Consider the following 13,795-nt stretch of genomic DNA (forward strand, 5'->3'; position numbering starts at 1 on the left):
GTGGAAAATGCAAGTATAGTTTTATACTTTACAATTTAACTTTGCACATACAAAAAAAACAGAACGAGAGCACTTTACTGCTGGAAATTACCTGGAAAACTACCAAAATCTGCATTGACTTTTTTCTCTCAAATGACCAATTGAGTCTTCAATTGAACTGTTTCTGCTCAATAAAAAGAATTCAATGCAGAAATTTATATTATGATTACAATTATGATGAATTTTCCATTTATAAATGGCATCTACTTAACTTTCTTTCTGTTTATCCTGTGAGTAATGTGTGCAATAAAGCTCACCAGAGGAGCCACAACAAAGACCAAGATGGATGAGACCTCCTCCTGCCCACACTCTCATGAGTTAGCTCTGGTTTGACCTCAGTTGACCTCTTGACCTTTCAACAGCCTCGCTTCCCATTGAGTGAGACTTTTTTGTCTGCAGGGTTTTATGACGGGGAAACAAAAAAGTGACTTAACTGTAACCCCGGGGCAGCAATGTAGTTCATCCGCCACTAAAAATGTCCGTCAAATTGGTTGTTACCCTTCGCTAAATAATTCTAAAACTCTTGATAGTTAATCGACCAATTTAATATGAGTAAAGATTAGGTATACAGTATAAGCATACATGCTAATGCCAGTTCATTCGCTTGGGTTTTAATAGGTTTCAACACCATATCACCTAGAATGTTTCAAAGCATTTGTTTCGAAACAACTGGTGACATACTGAGGCCCCATTTAGTACAAGCTAATGCTATGATGTCTTCCTTTTTATTTGGACTCTCAAACAATGTTCAAAATAGTTTTCAAAATATTTTGCAGTAATGTTTTGAGGTAGCAGTCACTATGTTGAAGTACGAAAGAAAGGTTTTGGTTTTGGTGCTATCCCCAGCCACACATTCTATCTAGTCTTTAATTCTAGTTATAGTTTGCTGTTCTGTTGTATGTTTTAGTTAATATTCTCCTATATTCGCCCTTTAGTGGGTACCATGTTTAGCACATCATGTTTAATTTTCTTATTTACACTGTTAACCGATAGCTTGATGAAGTTAGCTACACTGATGGCACCACGGTTATTGAGAAAATATGTCGGTCAAAGTTTTTAACACATATGCAAGCCATCAATTATAAGAATCACTAAACAGGGTTTTTTTTCCCGCCCAGGCCATGCCAGGCAAAACACCTCTTCACCATGTTATTGGTTGGGCCAGGGTGAGGCAGAGTCCGGTACTACAAAGATGGCAACACCCAAAGTCAACCCACTTGAGCGTTAAACCCGCTCTTCGGAAAACCTCTGGGTCACATCGCAGATCGTTTCTTCATATATAAGTCAGTGCATATGTCACTTTAGATGAATTTTATGACATTATATTAACTAAAATGTATTAATTCATTGAAACAAATATCAACAGATGAATTTATAGCGATTAGCTGCATCCCTGCGTGCATTGGGACACAAATGTAACCAGCTATAACAGTTGTAGCTGATTTTTATGTTCACAAATGGACTTAAACAGATGAGATGTGAAGCTACGCTAACAGACACAAAACTGTTTACGCTCCAGGCTTCTTCTGCGCTGCACTTTCTGGTACTGAATGGAACACTGCCCCCAGTGGTGAAGAGGAACTAGGCAGCGTAGCAGTAAAACGTCAACAGTAACGTCTGCTATCTCTTGGGAGACCTGAACCGGTCAAGAATTTTGAGGACTGAAGGATTTCTTTGTCCCTGATGTATTCTGAGACAATCTCCTTTCTCAGTTCCTTCACAGGGGAGATGCTGACTCAGCACTTTTTGCCTGTGTACCAGTATTAACGACCACATTCCTTTTACACGTGGGGCATTGTGCTGTGGAAAAAAAAAGACCAAACACAACTCAAACCTTGTTGCCAGCCTTCACGGGATCATGACTTCATCCACACATGCAATTATGACACACATCTTTATCACTTTTCCCCAAGGTGCTAATTGCGCTGCTTCCAACCCTTACACTCATTAGAGGCCAATTAGCGCCAACAAAAAGCTCACTTCCTGTTTTAGGGCATCGCAAAACAAAACCTGCAGACATGCCTCAGGCTCAGAGACGAAGATCAGCAAAAAGCAGAAGCCACTTGGTGCTTGAGAAGTTGCTTTTTCTTTGCATGCATTTAAAAATAAATAAATAAATAAATCCACGACTCCCTGCTGGTTATAAACCTCGATTCCTGCAACAGAAAACGACCCGGCTTCTTCTCCAAGTTGTAAATCTGCAGCAAATAACAGCATTTAATACACAACAGTTCCCATCTAGTAACACATTAACTGCATTATCTCATTCATCGCCACAGGCGGAGTTGACGGGGGGTGGTGGTGGTGGTGGGGGGGGGGGGGGGCTGTTTCGGGCTTTAAACTATTCCACCCAGAGACTGCACCCATGCAGATTTTTGATCCTTTCAATTGCTTCAGCAAAAGGTTCTATATTTTTTTGAAATGCTGGATGAAAAAAAAAAAAAAAAAAAATGAAATAACGAGTTGCTGTTTTCAAATGTTACAAAGACTAAAAGAAACAATTAATCTGGAAAACAATTCACTTTTTCAAAAGGCTCGAAAGTTTAAGAAAACTTAGTTTTCTTTTTTACACTTTAATTTCTATTAAACTGAAATTTCATTATTTAAGAACAACACAAGCTTATCCATCTCAATAAAATAAATAAATAAATAAAAGAAAATAAAAAGAAAAAAGCGAAAAAGAAACTACAAAAAGGGATAATTAGATAAGCACATTGCTTTTGGGGAACCTTTCAGAAGAGTCTTCACTACTTTGAAATGCTCTGAGATAAAACAAATGGATTTTAAAAATTATGTTATTCAAAACGGAAACTCCCTCATCTTCTACCGCTTACTCCAATTAAGGGTCACGGGGCATCTCAGCAGTCATAGGGCGTGAGGCGGGGTACACCCTGGACAGGACGCCCGTCTGTCGCAGGGCCACATACAGACAAACAAACACATTCACACCTGCACACACACCTACGGACACTTTAATGGGAATCGATCCCATGACCTTCTTGCTGTGCGCAACAGTGCTAACCACTAAGCCACCATGCTGCCCCAACATGAAACAACTGCTTTGAAATTATTCAGTTTTCTGAAATGTGCAATGTTATTTAGCATTTTGAAATACTTGAAACCTAAAAGGACAGATTTGCTTCCAAAACGTATTGCACTTTGAAACGTGTCAAACGCTAAATGAAAAAATTGGTTTGGAAAACCATTTAGCATTTTGAAATAGGATAGTGATAACACAGAAACCCAAAAGGAAAAAAATTCAAAAAATGGTTTACACTATGAAATGCTCAAATCACCAAATACAAGAATTGCTTCAGATTTTATAAAAACATTTTGAACAAAACATAAAAAGACAAAAATGGTTATTTACTCTTTGGTCAGGCTTGAAATACTGACAAACTGCTTTAGAAAATGATTGTTTTGAAACACTCATAAAGCCAATTAGAAAAAAATTCAGAAACAAAATAAATTACTTACAATTCTGAAATGAGACAACTGCTTGAATTTTTGTTTTATTTTGTTTTTACCATTTTGAAAGGCTTGGAACACAAAACCAAACCATTGTTTCTGGAAAGTGTGGACAGCCTTGAAACCCTTAATAAAACAGCTTCTTTGAAAATAATTGTTTTAAATATTAAAAACTAAAGGGATAAATTGTTTCTTTAAAAAATGATCCCCCAGTTTGAAATGCAAAAACAAAACTACTACTTAAGATTACTGTTTTGATCATTTAACAGTAACACTAAATTAAACCACTGCATCAAAAATTCAACTTCAAAACACTCAAAAAAATTAAATGAAACAAATGCTTCAGACAGTGTCAGTGTTAAAAAAAACACTACATCAAACAAATATTTAAGATAATGACTCTGTGTTTTCGAATACTTGAAATACAAATTGAATTATTGCTTCTGGATTAATTATTAGAATTCCAAAACGCCCTAAAGACAACAAGTTTGGACAGTTGTGCAGGCACCCCGCTGCCCACCTCACCAAAAAAATAAAAGACTGGTTGCGCCTCTGGATAGAAAATCACATCAGTTAGTTCTAAAACTCACCATAAACCTTCGTTTAGTGAAGGCTCATCCGAAAACAAAATGCATGAAAAAATGCTCTTAAAACCAGGTTTGTGTTTCTGAGAGTGAAACTTGTGCGCAGGATTTAAGAAGTAAACATCGCGCCAGACGCACGCGACCGTCCGAGTCCAATGGGATTTTGTCGTTGTTGTTTCAAATTAACCATTAAGAGTGTGCATCAAAAAAAAAAAAAAACAACACACACACACACACACACACATTCACACACAACAAATCACGCATCGAATCCCGACCTGAGAAGTCCGCAGAGCCCCCGGTGAGATCGCACAGGACGGACACACACGTTATTCCCAGCAGGAGCGCATCCGAGAGGAACATCCTTGAAGCCTCAAAGTTTGGCACTTTCTCCGGAGCATTAGAAAATCCAGCAGCAGCATCGGGTTCAGGTTGTGCGAGGATCGAGCGCAGGCATGTCTCTCCTCAACCCGCTGTGACATCGGGACCGGAGGTTCGGCTCCGTGCGCGCTGTGGATGCGCCCACCTGGAGGCGCGGCGCGCCCTGCATGGTCCCAAAGAGCCCGAGATCATGCGCACGCGCGCGCGCACGCACACGGATTTTCAAACAAACATGTCAAAAGCCTCTACATTTTTTTAAAAGAATATCGTGCAGGATACAACATTAATCCACCACTAATATTGCAAGTGGAGATTTGATCGATCCACATCTGCCCATGTGCGTAGCAGAGGGGTGGCTTTTGGGGGTCAATCCCTCCCCCAGTGTTCCTCACAGCAGTGCCAGAAACTAGAGGTGGGCGGATCGATCCTAATATCGATAATATCGATACCAACGCTGGTATTGATATTGAATAATCCTACTGTAAAAAGATCGATACGCAAGCTTTTTTCTCTCCCGCACGCACTGACTGCTGCGCACGCAAATTCATCAAAGTCTACTCTCTGTAAGAGCAGTGCTCTTTCTTTCTTTATTTATACTTTCTTTATTTAATTTTCACTTAATGTTTTTTATTTTGTTTAAAGCCAGAAGTGCGCTTGAAGGGAGGAAATTCCTTATTCTTTGTATTACTTTCTTGTATTGTTCGACTTGAAAAAAAAGAACAAGTTTGAAACTGTTTACAGTATTTGTTGTGTTAGTTTTTCTCTATTGTGGTTTGTCAGCTCTCTAACCTCAGAAGATTCTTTTAATTTGCTTTAAGTTTTATTTTTACACTCTTTATTTAAGAAACAACGTAGCGAAGTGCACTAAAGGGAAGAAATTCCTTATTTTTTGTATTATTTTATTGTATTGTTCGACTTGAAAAACAGAATAAGTTTGAAACTGTTTACAGTATTTGTTGTGGTGTGTTAATTTTGTTGTATTGTGGTTTATCAGCCCTCTACCTCAGGAGATTTTGTTTTAAGTTGTGTTGAGTGAGATGTTTTTAAACAAAAATGTTGATTGTGATAATAAAGTATTTTGTTATCACGTACAATGTTTGGCGAAATTCTATCCTAGGTCTTTTGGATCCTTTGGATCTATGAAGCTAAATATGAAAAAGTATCGGTATCGATATCGGTGATACTGGACCTGTAAATTCCCAGTATCGCCCACCTCTACCAGAAATTTTATTTTTTTTTTTTCTTTTAACGCTGTGCTTGAGAAAATAAGTCATTGTTTCAAGAATAATTAAGTGAAAGTGTTTGTTTTGGCAAGTTTGAAACAATAAATTAAAACTAGTGTGTTGCTTGTGGGGATCCACAGGTTCTAGATTGGGTTGTGTTTATTAAATAGGTAGCTGACATTTTTCAAGGGTGGTAATAAATTATGCAGTTTCTATCATGATTTGAACTGAAAGTACAGGAAATTAAAATGAGATTTTTTGTGAATAATTGTATTTTTTATTTGGCACATTTAGTTGATGTCATGTTTTACAACTGGCAAGGTTGAGATATTTCGTTCATTCAGAGCTTGTCTGGTTACCAGGGACTGATTTATGGTGATATCAACATCCATTGTTCACAGTTCTTTACCTAATAGCCGTAATTTCTCCAAATATATTCATCCTATCAACTTTTCATTTCCGTGGGGTTCATCCGTGACCCAAAATACATAAATATTCAAACCTTTTCTCCGTGATCAAAGGTACACACACATGCACGCATACGCGTTGGCCACTTCACTTTTAAAATGTTAATGTTGCAAAACCCTCTAAATAAAACAGTTGCTTGAGGAAATATTTCAGCTTCTTAAAATTATTAAAACTGCAAATTTAATGCTTTTTTTAAAACTGTTTGAAACACTCATAACAACGGATCAAACAGCTGCTTTGTGCGATTCTCAATTTCAGAGTGATCAAAATAGTCAAGGAAGTAATTGTTTTAGAAAAACAAACAAAAATGCTTGAGAAAGTTATCCACGATTTTGCAATACTAAGAAAACCAAATGAAACATTTTGATATGAAAATGATTATTTTGGTATGTTTGAAGCAGTAACTGCTTCAGAGAATCATTCGCTATGACACTGGGTGTGTCTATGCTAAGTCTGAGTGAGTGGGCGTGTAGGGGGTGTGGCCACTTGTCAGTGGAAGCAACAGGTGCATAAGCAGGTTGTATGATGGAGACCTGAAAAAAGTTTTTTTGTTTAAAACGATGCAGATGTTTTCGCTCAACTTTGAACTTAAGACACCTGATGATTAACAATGCATGACAAGACATGTCAGACTGCACAGGATTACTTCATGGCCCCCAGGCCACCAGTTTGAGACCACATACAATGTTTCAGTGTAATATAACTGAATAATGAGTAAAAGTAAAGTGAGTAAAAAAAAATTCTAATTAGGAAAAATGTGATAGTTTGTAAAAAAAAAAGAAAAGAAATTAAATGACCAAAGATAAAAAAAAAAACATAAAAAGATATACTGTCTAACAGAGAAGAATTATGATCAAATCATACAGACAGGGAAGTGAAAAAAAAAATCATATCTACAGCATGATTCTAATTTTTTAAATAAAAAACTACCATGAACTCTTTATAAATACATTATTCTTTTTCATTACCTTAATAAGTAATTGGTTTTAAATAAGTTAAACATTTTCTGAATAATTAGTTTATACTTTGTGGTTAGATTTTAATTAATTACTACTAAATAGCTCATGCCGCTTTATTTACAAATACAGCAAGATTAATAATAATAATACATATTTTATAAGCCACTTTAAATGAAGAAAAATACCAAAATGCTGAATATAACTCAGAACATTAACCAAAGAGCCCCACAAAACATTTAAAATGTACAGTCAGCAGGAATAACTACAATAATGTAAAAGAAATATAACAAATGGGAGATAATAGAAAAATACGTTTTAAGAGTCAATGGAAGTAAGTCTTGATTTTAGCTGATCAAGACAGTTGCGCCACCTGGTGTTCAATCATATAATCTCTACGAGGAAGGTGGTGAAACGCGTTGCAACACGGCTTCCGTACACATCCCATGTGACCACACAGAAGGTCAGACATGGCGACCTGCGTTAAACAGGCGGATAAATTCATGGTTTCCGTCAGGTTATTACGAAAGCTGCAGCTTCAGAATGAACGTACGACCAGTTTTCCTTCTAGTCTTTATTTTAACATTTATGGGGGGTAAATATTTTTGGATGGACTTTCTCGTGAGCTAGCATTAGCCTCAAACGCTAACGTGATTTTGTGTTACTGTGTGTGCGCGCAGGATTTGTGTCCACGTCTGTGTGTCGTTTTGATGAGCAGCCACACAAATTCGTCCCTCCGACTAAACCTGTCATCATAGATAAAACTCGGCCTGAGGGATCCCTGAGAAAGTAAGACACATACATACCACTTTATTTCAAATGTGTTACACTTTTTTTTGTTCGTTTTTAAAAAAAAATCCATTTAGACTCTGGACAGTGACTGTGCGCATGTGTCTCTCTACACGATCTAATAGAACTGAAACAATCCAAATGTGCTTGTGATGCAGATTTTAAAGATGTGTAAGGAAGTTCTCAAAAATCGAGTGCTGACTACAGTCTAGTGAGGGAAGCTGTTAGCTTCTGCAGCTGTTGTCTGGTGCATCATCATCATACAGTTTCTTGCATCACTCCGTTTTTGAAAGTGCCTCCTCCAGTGAAGTCCAGGATAGTTTATCCAGTGATGTGGAAATGTTCACGTTTCCATTCCCTTACTTGTCGACAGAAAACTGGCTATAAAAGTGATGCTTTGTATGATCGACACACGGTAACTCGCAGTGTTAATGCAGGGCGTTGCCATTTTGAGGGACATAAACAACAAATGAGCTATATTACACAGAATATTAGAGGTTGCAAAATAGATGTGGATAAAATCAGAGTATATCAAAGTGGTAGTACAGGTTGACAGCTGGTACTTTCATTGTTCTAGGTTACAGATAACACATTTCAAGTTGTACTGGTCCTGACTTGTGGTGTGACTTCATAATGCTGCTATGACATCTTGATGCTGCTTTTGTGCAATTCGCCCAATTGAGGTTTCAAATTGCACAAAATCTCGCAAAACTTCGAAGAGGTTGCCGCACTGCGAGATGTCATTAACATTGAGAAATGCATTGAGACGCTCTGATCAGACTGCACTTTAACCGCTGCACACGGACAACAGCGTTAACATTGCAACATAAAGCACTTTGTATATTGTGTGTAAAACTCTGGTGAATATATTCTCTGGGTTTATAGACGTTATTGTGTTTGTTTTACGTAAACATACAAGAAGCACAGGTTGGTCCTCCGTTATTTTCAGCGGGAGTTGCTGTGAGCTACGATCGCTTCCTTTTGGTCACTGTGGGGGAAAGTGAAATTTGCTCTTTAACGTCCTGCTTATTGACCCTTACACTATTTGTTGTGTTTGTTCCAGAGTAATATATATAAAATGTCTGAAATATGTTTTGCGTTTATTATACTCCACGCTTATTAAACGTATCAGACACGGATTATTTGGAATATTTGTTTTAGCAAGTTTTCAGGGTTTATGCATGCAGCCTCTTAGTAACGCGATGAAAAAAATAAAGAAAATTACATTTTGGTAGTATAATGTGCATTTGAAATTGTCGTTATGTGGTTTCTCTATGCTGTTTTGACTGCAGTGACACTCTGGTGCACAAGGGATTATGGGATATCTCAATAGGGCAAATGTGTTGTTAGTCTGCCAGCCCTCTGGTGGATAAAGACGGAACTGCAACTGTTTTAAACCTTTTTTGACACTTCCAGCACATCGAGATTCAAGACTGTTAAAGTTCAAGTGTTGATACCCCCAGTTAACTAACTATAAAGTAAAACAAATCAAACCCTTAATACTGAAAAATGTATAATTTCTTTAAAAAATTTGCTTTGAACCACTTTGACTTGACACAAAAGTTTCAGATGTTTAGGAGGAGCGATCATGCGCAAATGAAGGAAAGCACATTGAACTACAAATCAAACGATAGATGCACAAAATAAGGTGGATGGAAAGTAGTTTTGATGGGTGTCTGTTCAATTTCGGGCACAAATGTCTATTTTGAAAAGAAAATGCACATTTTCTTGAAGTCCTGATTAAGGTTAATGACGTCCCTCTCGTGTGTCCGTCAGGTTCCTGAGCCCAGAGTTCATCCCTCCCAGGCAGAGAACAGACCCTTTTAAGTTTTTCCTTGAGAGGAAAGACATGATTCGCAGGAGGAAAGTTCTTGATATTCCTGAATTCTATGTAGGTAAGAAACTGTTTTATAATGGAATGGACGCATCCATACAGTCACTTTCTGTTGTCCACATTTAAGTTATCTGTTGACTTTATTTATGTATTTGTCGGCGTGACCTCCTCGTGCCAACACAGGCTGATTGTGTTCCAAATGCTTCTCTAAGCGCCTCCATTATTTTCCACAGGATATTAACTGATGAGTCTGTTCGCACAACATTAATGTAACCTGAGGTAATTTCTCCAGATTGTTTTACAGAAGGTAAAAGTCAACACGGGAGCGCTCTCGTAGTAATAACATGACCTCGCCTCCATATGTTAAACTAATCCTGTCCAAATAGGGCTTTAGAAGACAACTTGAGGACTAATTTCAGGCTGGTTGAGTCCCTTATATCTCAAGTGAGATCAGTTGTAAGGTCTGAAAGCCACAAAGGTGATCAGGTCTTTGCTGTCCCAAAGTTCTGACCTCTTGAGTACAAATGGAACACCCCATAATTCCCATTGATATCTAATTTGGAATTCCATGATGATTTTCAGTTTAGAATTCCAACTGAAATACTGCTTCATTCTCGTTATTGGTATTTGTTTTGGATATTTTAAGGGAGTATTCTCGCGGTGACCATGGCTGACGTGAACGCCAACGGGAAAGTTAACCGCTTTGTTGGCATCTGCGTCCAGAGGGGCGGAAAGGGGCTCGGAGCCACGTTTGTCTTGAGGAACATCATTGATAATCAAGGTGAGAGGGTTACGCATGAATTTTTGCCCCATTGTGATTCTCTTCGCGTGCACAAGATGAGAATCAGGCAGGAAGATTTACGTTTTAATTTCTGTGTGACCCAGGAGTGGAGATCTGCTATCAGATGTATAATCCTCGGATCCAGAAGATTGAAGTGTTAAAGCTGGAGAAGAGGTTGGACGACAATCTGATGTACCTGAGAGACGCCCTCCCTGAGTACAGTACTGTGGACCCTGACATGAAGCCCGTCTCCTCCTCTCTTACTGAAGACGTGCCAGTCAACAAGGTGGGAAACGTATACCTAATTTATAAAGAGGATCTCCAACACATGTGGCCTTTCCAAACCAACACAGTCTATTTTACTCAAGCTATTGGTTCTATGTTCCTTCCTGTATTATTTTTGTAGGATTAAGTAGGAACGTAAGAAAAACTGGATAGGTCACAAAGGTATGAGAGTAGGGCTGCAGCTATCGAATATTTTTGGAATCGAGTATTCTATCAATTATTTTATCGATTAATCGAGTAATCGGATAAAAAGTACTTTTGTATTTTTAAACAATATCAGTAGTGGCAGGGCTCTCCCTAAGCAATGGCGCAATGTCACTGTGCCATCATGCAGATTTTTAAGTTTAGGATGTTCCCTCTCTCTGTTTTCCCAGGTAATTTTTTTTTTTCCACATTGAGTTTTGGAGCTTTGCCAAACCATAAGCCCAGGCGCTCTGTGAAATCTTCAGTCTGCGGACAGGACATTCTTTTTTTTTTCCTTATTGCACATTTCATTTGCACTTGTTATTGTTGTGATTTATTCAGTGTTTAATATATATTTATACATGCCGTACAGAGCATCTCAAACCAAAGTCAAATTCCTTGTTTTCTGTGGATACTTGGCGAATAACAAATTTAAAGTGCGCTTCCTTTCGCTTCATCTGCGGAGGTGAACAGCAGCCAGTGGAGCAAACCACGTTTTAAAAAATATATATATAAACACACTGCTTCACTTTAAATGCATAATAAGTCCGTTTCAGACGATCAGCACAGACCCTTTCTCTTAAAAGGCTTTATTTTACTCATCATGTGGCTTCGTAAACTTGTAGCATCGCCTGCTACATTGATTAGCACTTATATTAGTTATGGGCATGCTCTACGGTCTTCTTCTCGGTTTTTTGTGGGAGCGTTACAGTGCCACCTACAGGCCTGGCATATGTACTACAGCTTTAAATGAAGCTTCGAGGCAAAGAATTTGCCTCGAACATTTTTTGTAATCGAATTATTTGAATTTCTCGATTAATCGTCTCAGCCCTATATGAGAGTTCCTAACAAATTTGTGGAGGACTTTACGCAAGATGGGTGTCCTACCATATATCTCTGTACTGGATAAGGTGCATTTTTATGGGTTGCCATAAATTACGGCCAGTGATCTTCCATGTCACATTAAATGTGGCCGCTTGAGATAGTGTCACAGAAGACAATTGACCAAAATCTGTTGGGCAGTAAAAATGTGCTACACAGTTCCCTCATGTCAATTGGTGTAATGGTGGAAGGACAGCCATCTTGCTCAAACTCTTGATATCCACAGATCTGCAAGGTATTCTCTTGCCTGGTCATCTGAATACTAGACACTGACTGAACATCTGTCTTCACTCACCAGCTCAGAGTAAAGATGCGGCCAAAACCGTGGTCCAAACGTTGGGAGCGACCCATCTTCAACATTAAGGGCATCGACTTTGAGCAATGTTTGACCCCGGAGAAGATGGAGCATGCCCAAAAGTGGGCACAGCCTTGGCGGGAGTACGACATGCTCAGGGAGTACGACACCTCCAAACTGGAGAAGGAGATCTCGCTCGAGGTTGAGCAGGAGATGAAGCAGTGAACACAGGAGGCCCAAACTCGAAATGTTTTTCAGTTTAACCATCAACCTCAACATTTCCAGGAGCAGAAATTGAGTTGTGAGGTGTGGTTGGAATGAACATGGAACAAAAAGTGGATGTTGGATACATTTCCAGTTCTTGTTCTTCTTTACTGTCCTGAGGAACAGGATTAAGAAGTCATTTGCTGTTATTGTCCACAGGAGCAATGTTTAGCATCACGGATCTGAGAAGTTGTTTCAATAATAAAAAATGGTTTAAAAGTCTGTTGTGTTGGTGTTACTTATTATCATGCTGCCATGCCCAATCCTGACAGTAGGTGGCAGTATTTCTCTAAGCTTCAGCCTTATATAGCTGCAGTTACCTAATTGTTGTCCCATGGTAGGTTGTGAGAGAAATTCCTGCCAAGCAAATTAAACTATTTTAGTAAAACAAAAAATTCTGACAAAAGATTACCTCGAAATATTTACAGTGTCAAACCTAAAAAGTGACTTTTTAGGTTTTATTGGCCCTTTTGCCCAACTGTTCTGTGCGGGGAAAAAAAAACACTGGTATTCATGGGCTCTAAGGCCAAGGACACCCGGTAGTGTTTTACTGTTGTGGATGGAAAATTGTGGCGTTGAGATGGTATGTTACAGCGTCAGCTGGGTTGTATAAAAAACACTTGGACTCCTTATGTTATGTCTGCTCTCTGTGAATGTGTGTATAAACACGCCGAATGAGTCCCTGCACTCTAATTTCTCCATATTACAGGATGAGATGGAGAGAAAATGGTCTCTAATACGGCGGTAACAGATGTTTACCGGCCTCATTACGGACCACACAGATTCCCTGTATGGAGACTCGGAGGATTATTCCCATTACAGTCGAGATTAAGGCCTGAAAGAACGGTACAAGTTTGTAGTGTCGGTGCACAGCTAGGGGTTCTGGTGGTGGGAATATTTTTGCCACTCTTCTGTAGTGGCCCCGTGTCCTGGAAGAGCAGTTCCATCTGCATTTGTGTACAGTAGACCCAACACTTACACTGCACATTGTCATTAAACTACCCACTGAACCAGCTGGCCCTTTCACCTTTTCATTTTTCTCCGTGTTATTGTCTCTTGGCACAGACCGGTGTTCACATGCGGAGGCGGTAATGCGTGTGTTTACCCTTCAGCACACTGCCGAGCCCTTAGAAGCGTTCTACAGTGACACCACTGGACTGGTAAACCAGTGCAAACCATAAAGTTACTCAGTCTGAGTTACTGCTTCAAGGAAACTTCCATCTGTACGCGCCTCCCGTGCCCTCAGGTTGACTCCTCTGCTGCACCTGGAGTGAAGCTAAAACCCCCTCGGTTGGGAAAACGAGATCAAACGGCGGTTCCCACGCGGCGATTCACAGACAGGCTCTCATATCAGCCAGACAGA

General features: G+C 39.0%; 2 protein-coding genes across 2 annotated transcripts in view; one reads left to right on the top strand and one right to left on the bottom strand.

Moving 5' to 3' along the window:
- LOC117503102 (protein eva-1 homolog A) overlaps positions 1-4,615 on the bottom strand; it is a 121,537-nt gene extending 116,922 nt beyond the window's left edge. Inside the window, exon 1 of the mRNA XM_034162270.1 lies at positions 4,370-4,615. Coding sequence (XP_034018161.1) covers positions 4,370-4,454 — 85 coding nt within the window. The 5' untranslated portion in view covers positions 4,455-4,615. The remainder of the gene's footprint in view (positions 1-4,369) is intronic.
- Positions 4,616-7,549: 2,934 nt separating this feature from the next.
- Positions 7,550-13,111, top strand: mrpl19 (mitochondrial ribosomal protein L19). The gene is made up of 6 exons (XM_034162509.1): positions 7,550-7,668; positions 7,800-7,908; positions 9,685-9,803; positions 10,389-10,523; positions 10,628-10,809; positions 12,172-13,111. The coding sequence occupies exons 1-6, from the start codon at positions 7,590-7,592 to the stop codon at positions 12,391-12,393; spliced, it is 846 nt and encodes a 281-aa protein (XP_034018400.1). The 5' UTR covers positions 7,550-7,589; the 3' UTR covers positions 12,394-13,111.
- The last annotated feature ends 684 nt before the right edge of the window (positions 13,112-13,795 follow it).

The sequence above is a fragment of the Thalassophryne amazonica genome, chromosome 21, assembly GCF_902500255.1.
Source record: "Thalassophryne amazonica chromosome 21, fThaAma1.1, whole genome shotgun sequence".
Lineage (NCBI taxonomy): Eukaryota > Metazoa > Chordata > Actinopteri > Batrachoidiformes > Batrachoididae > Thalassophryne > Thalassophryne amazonica.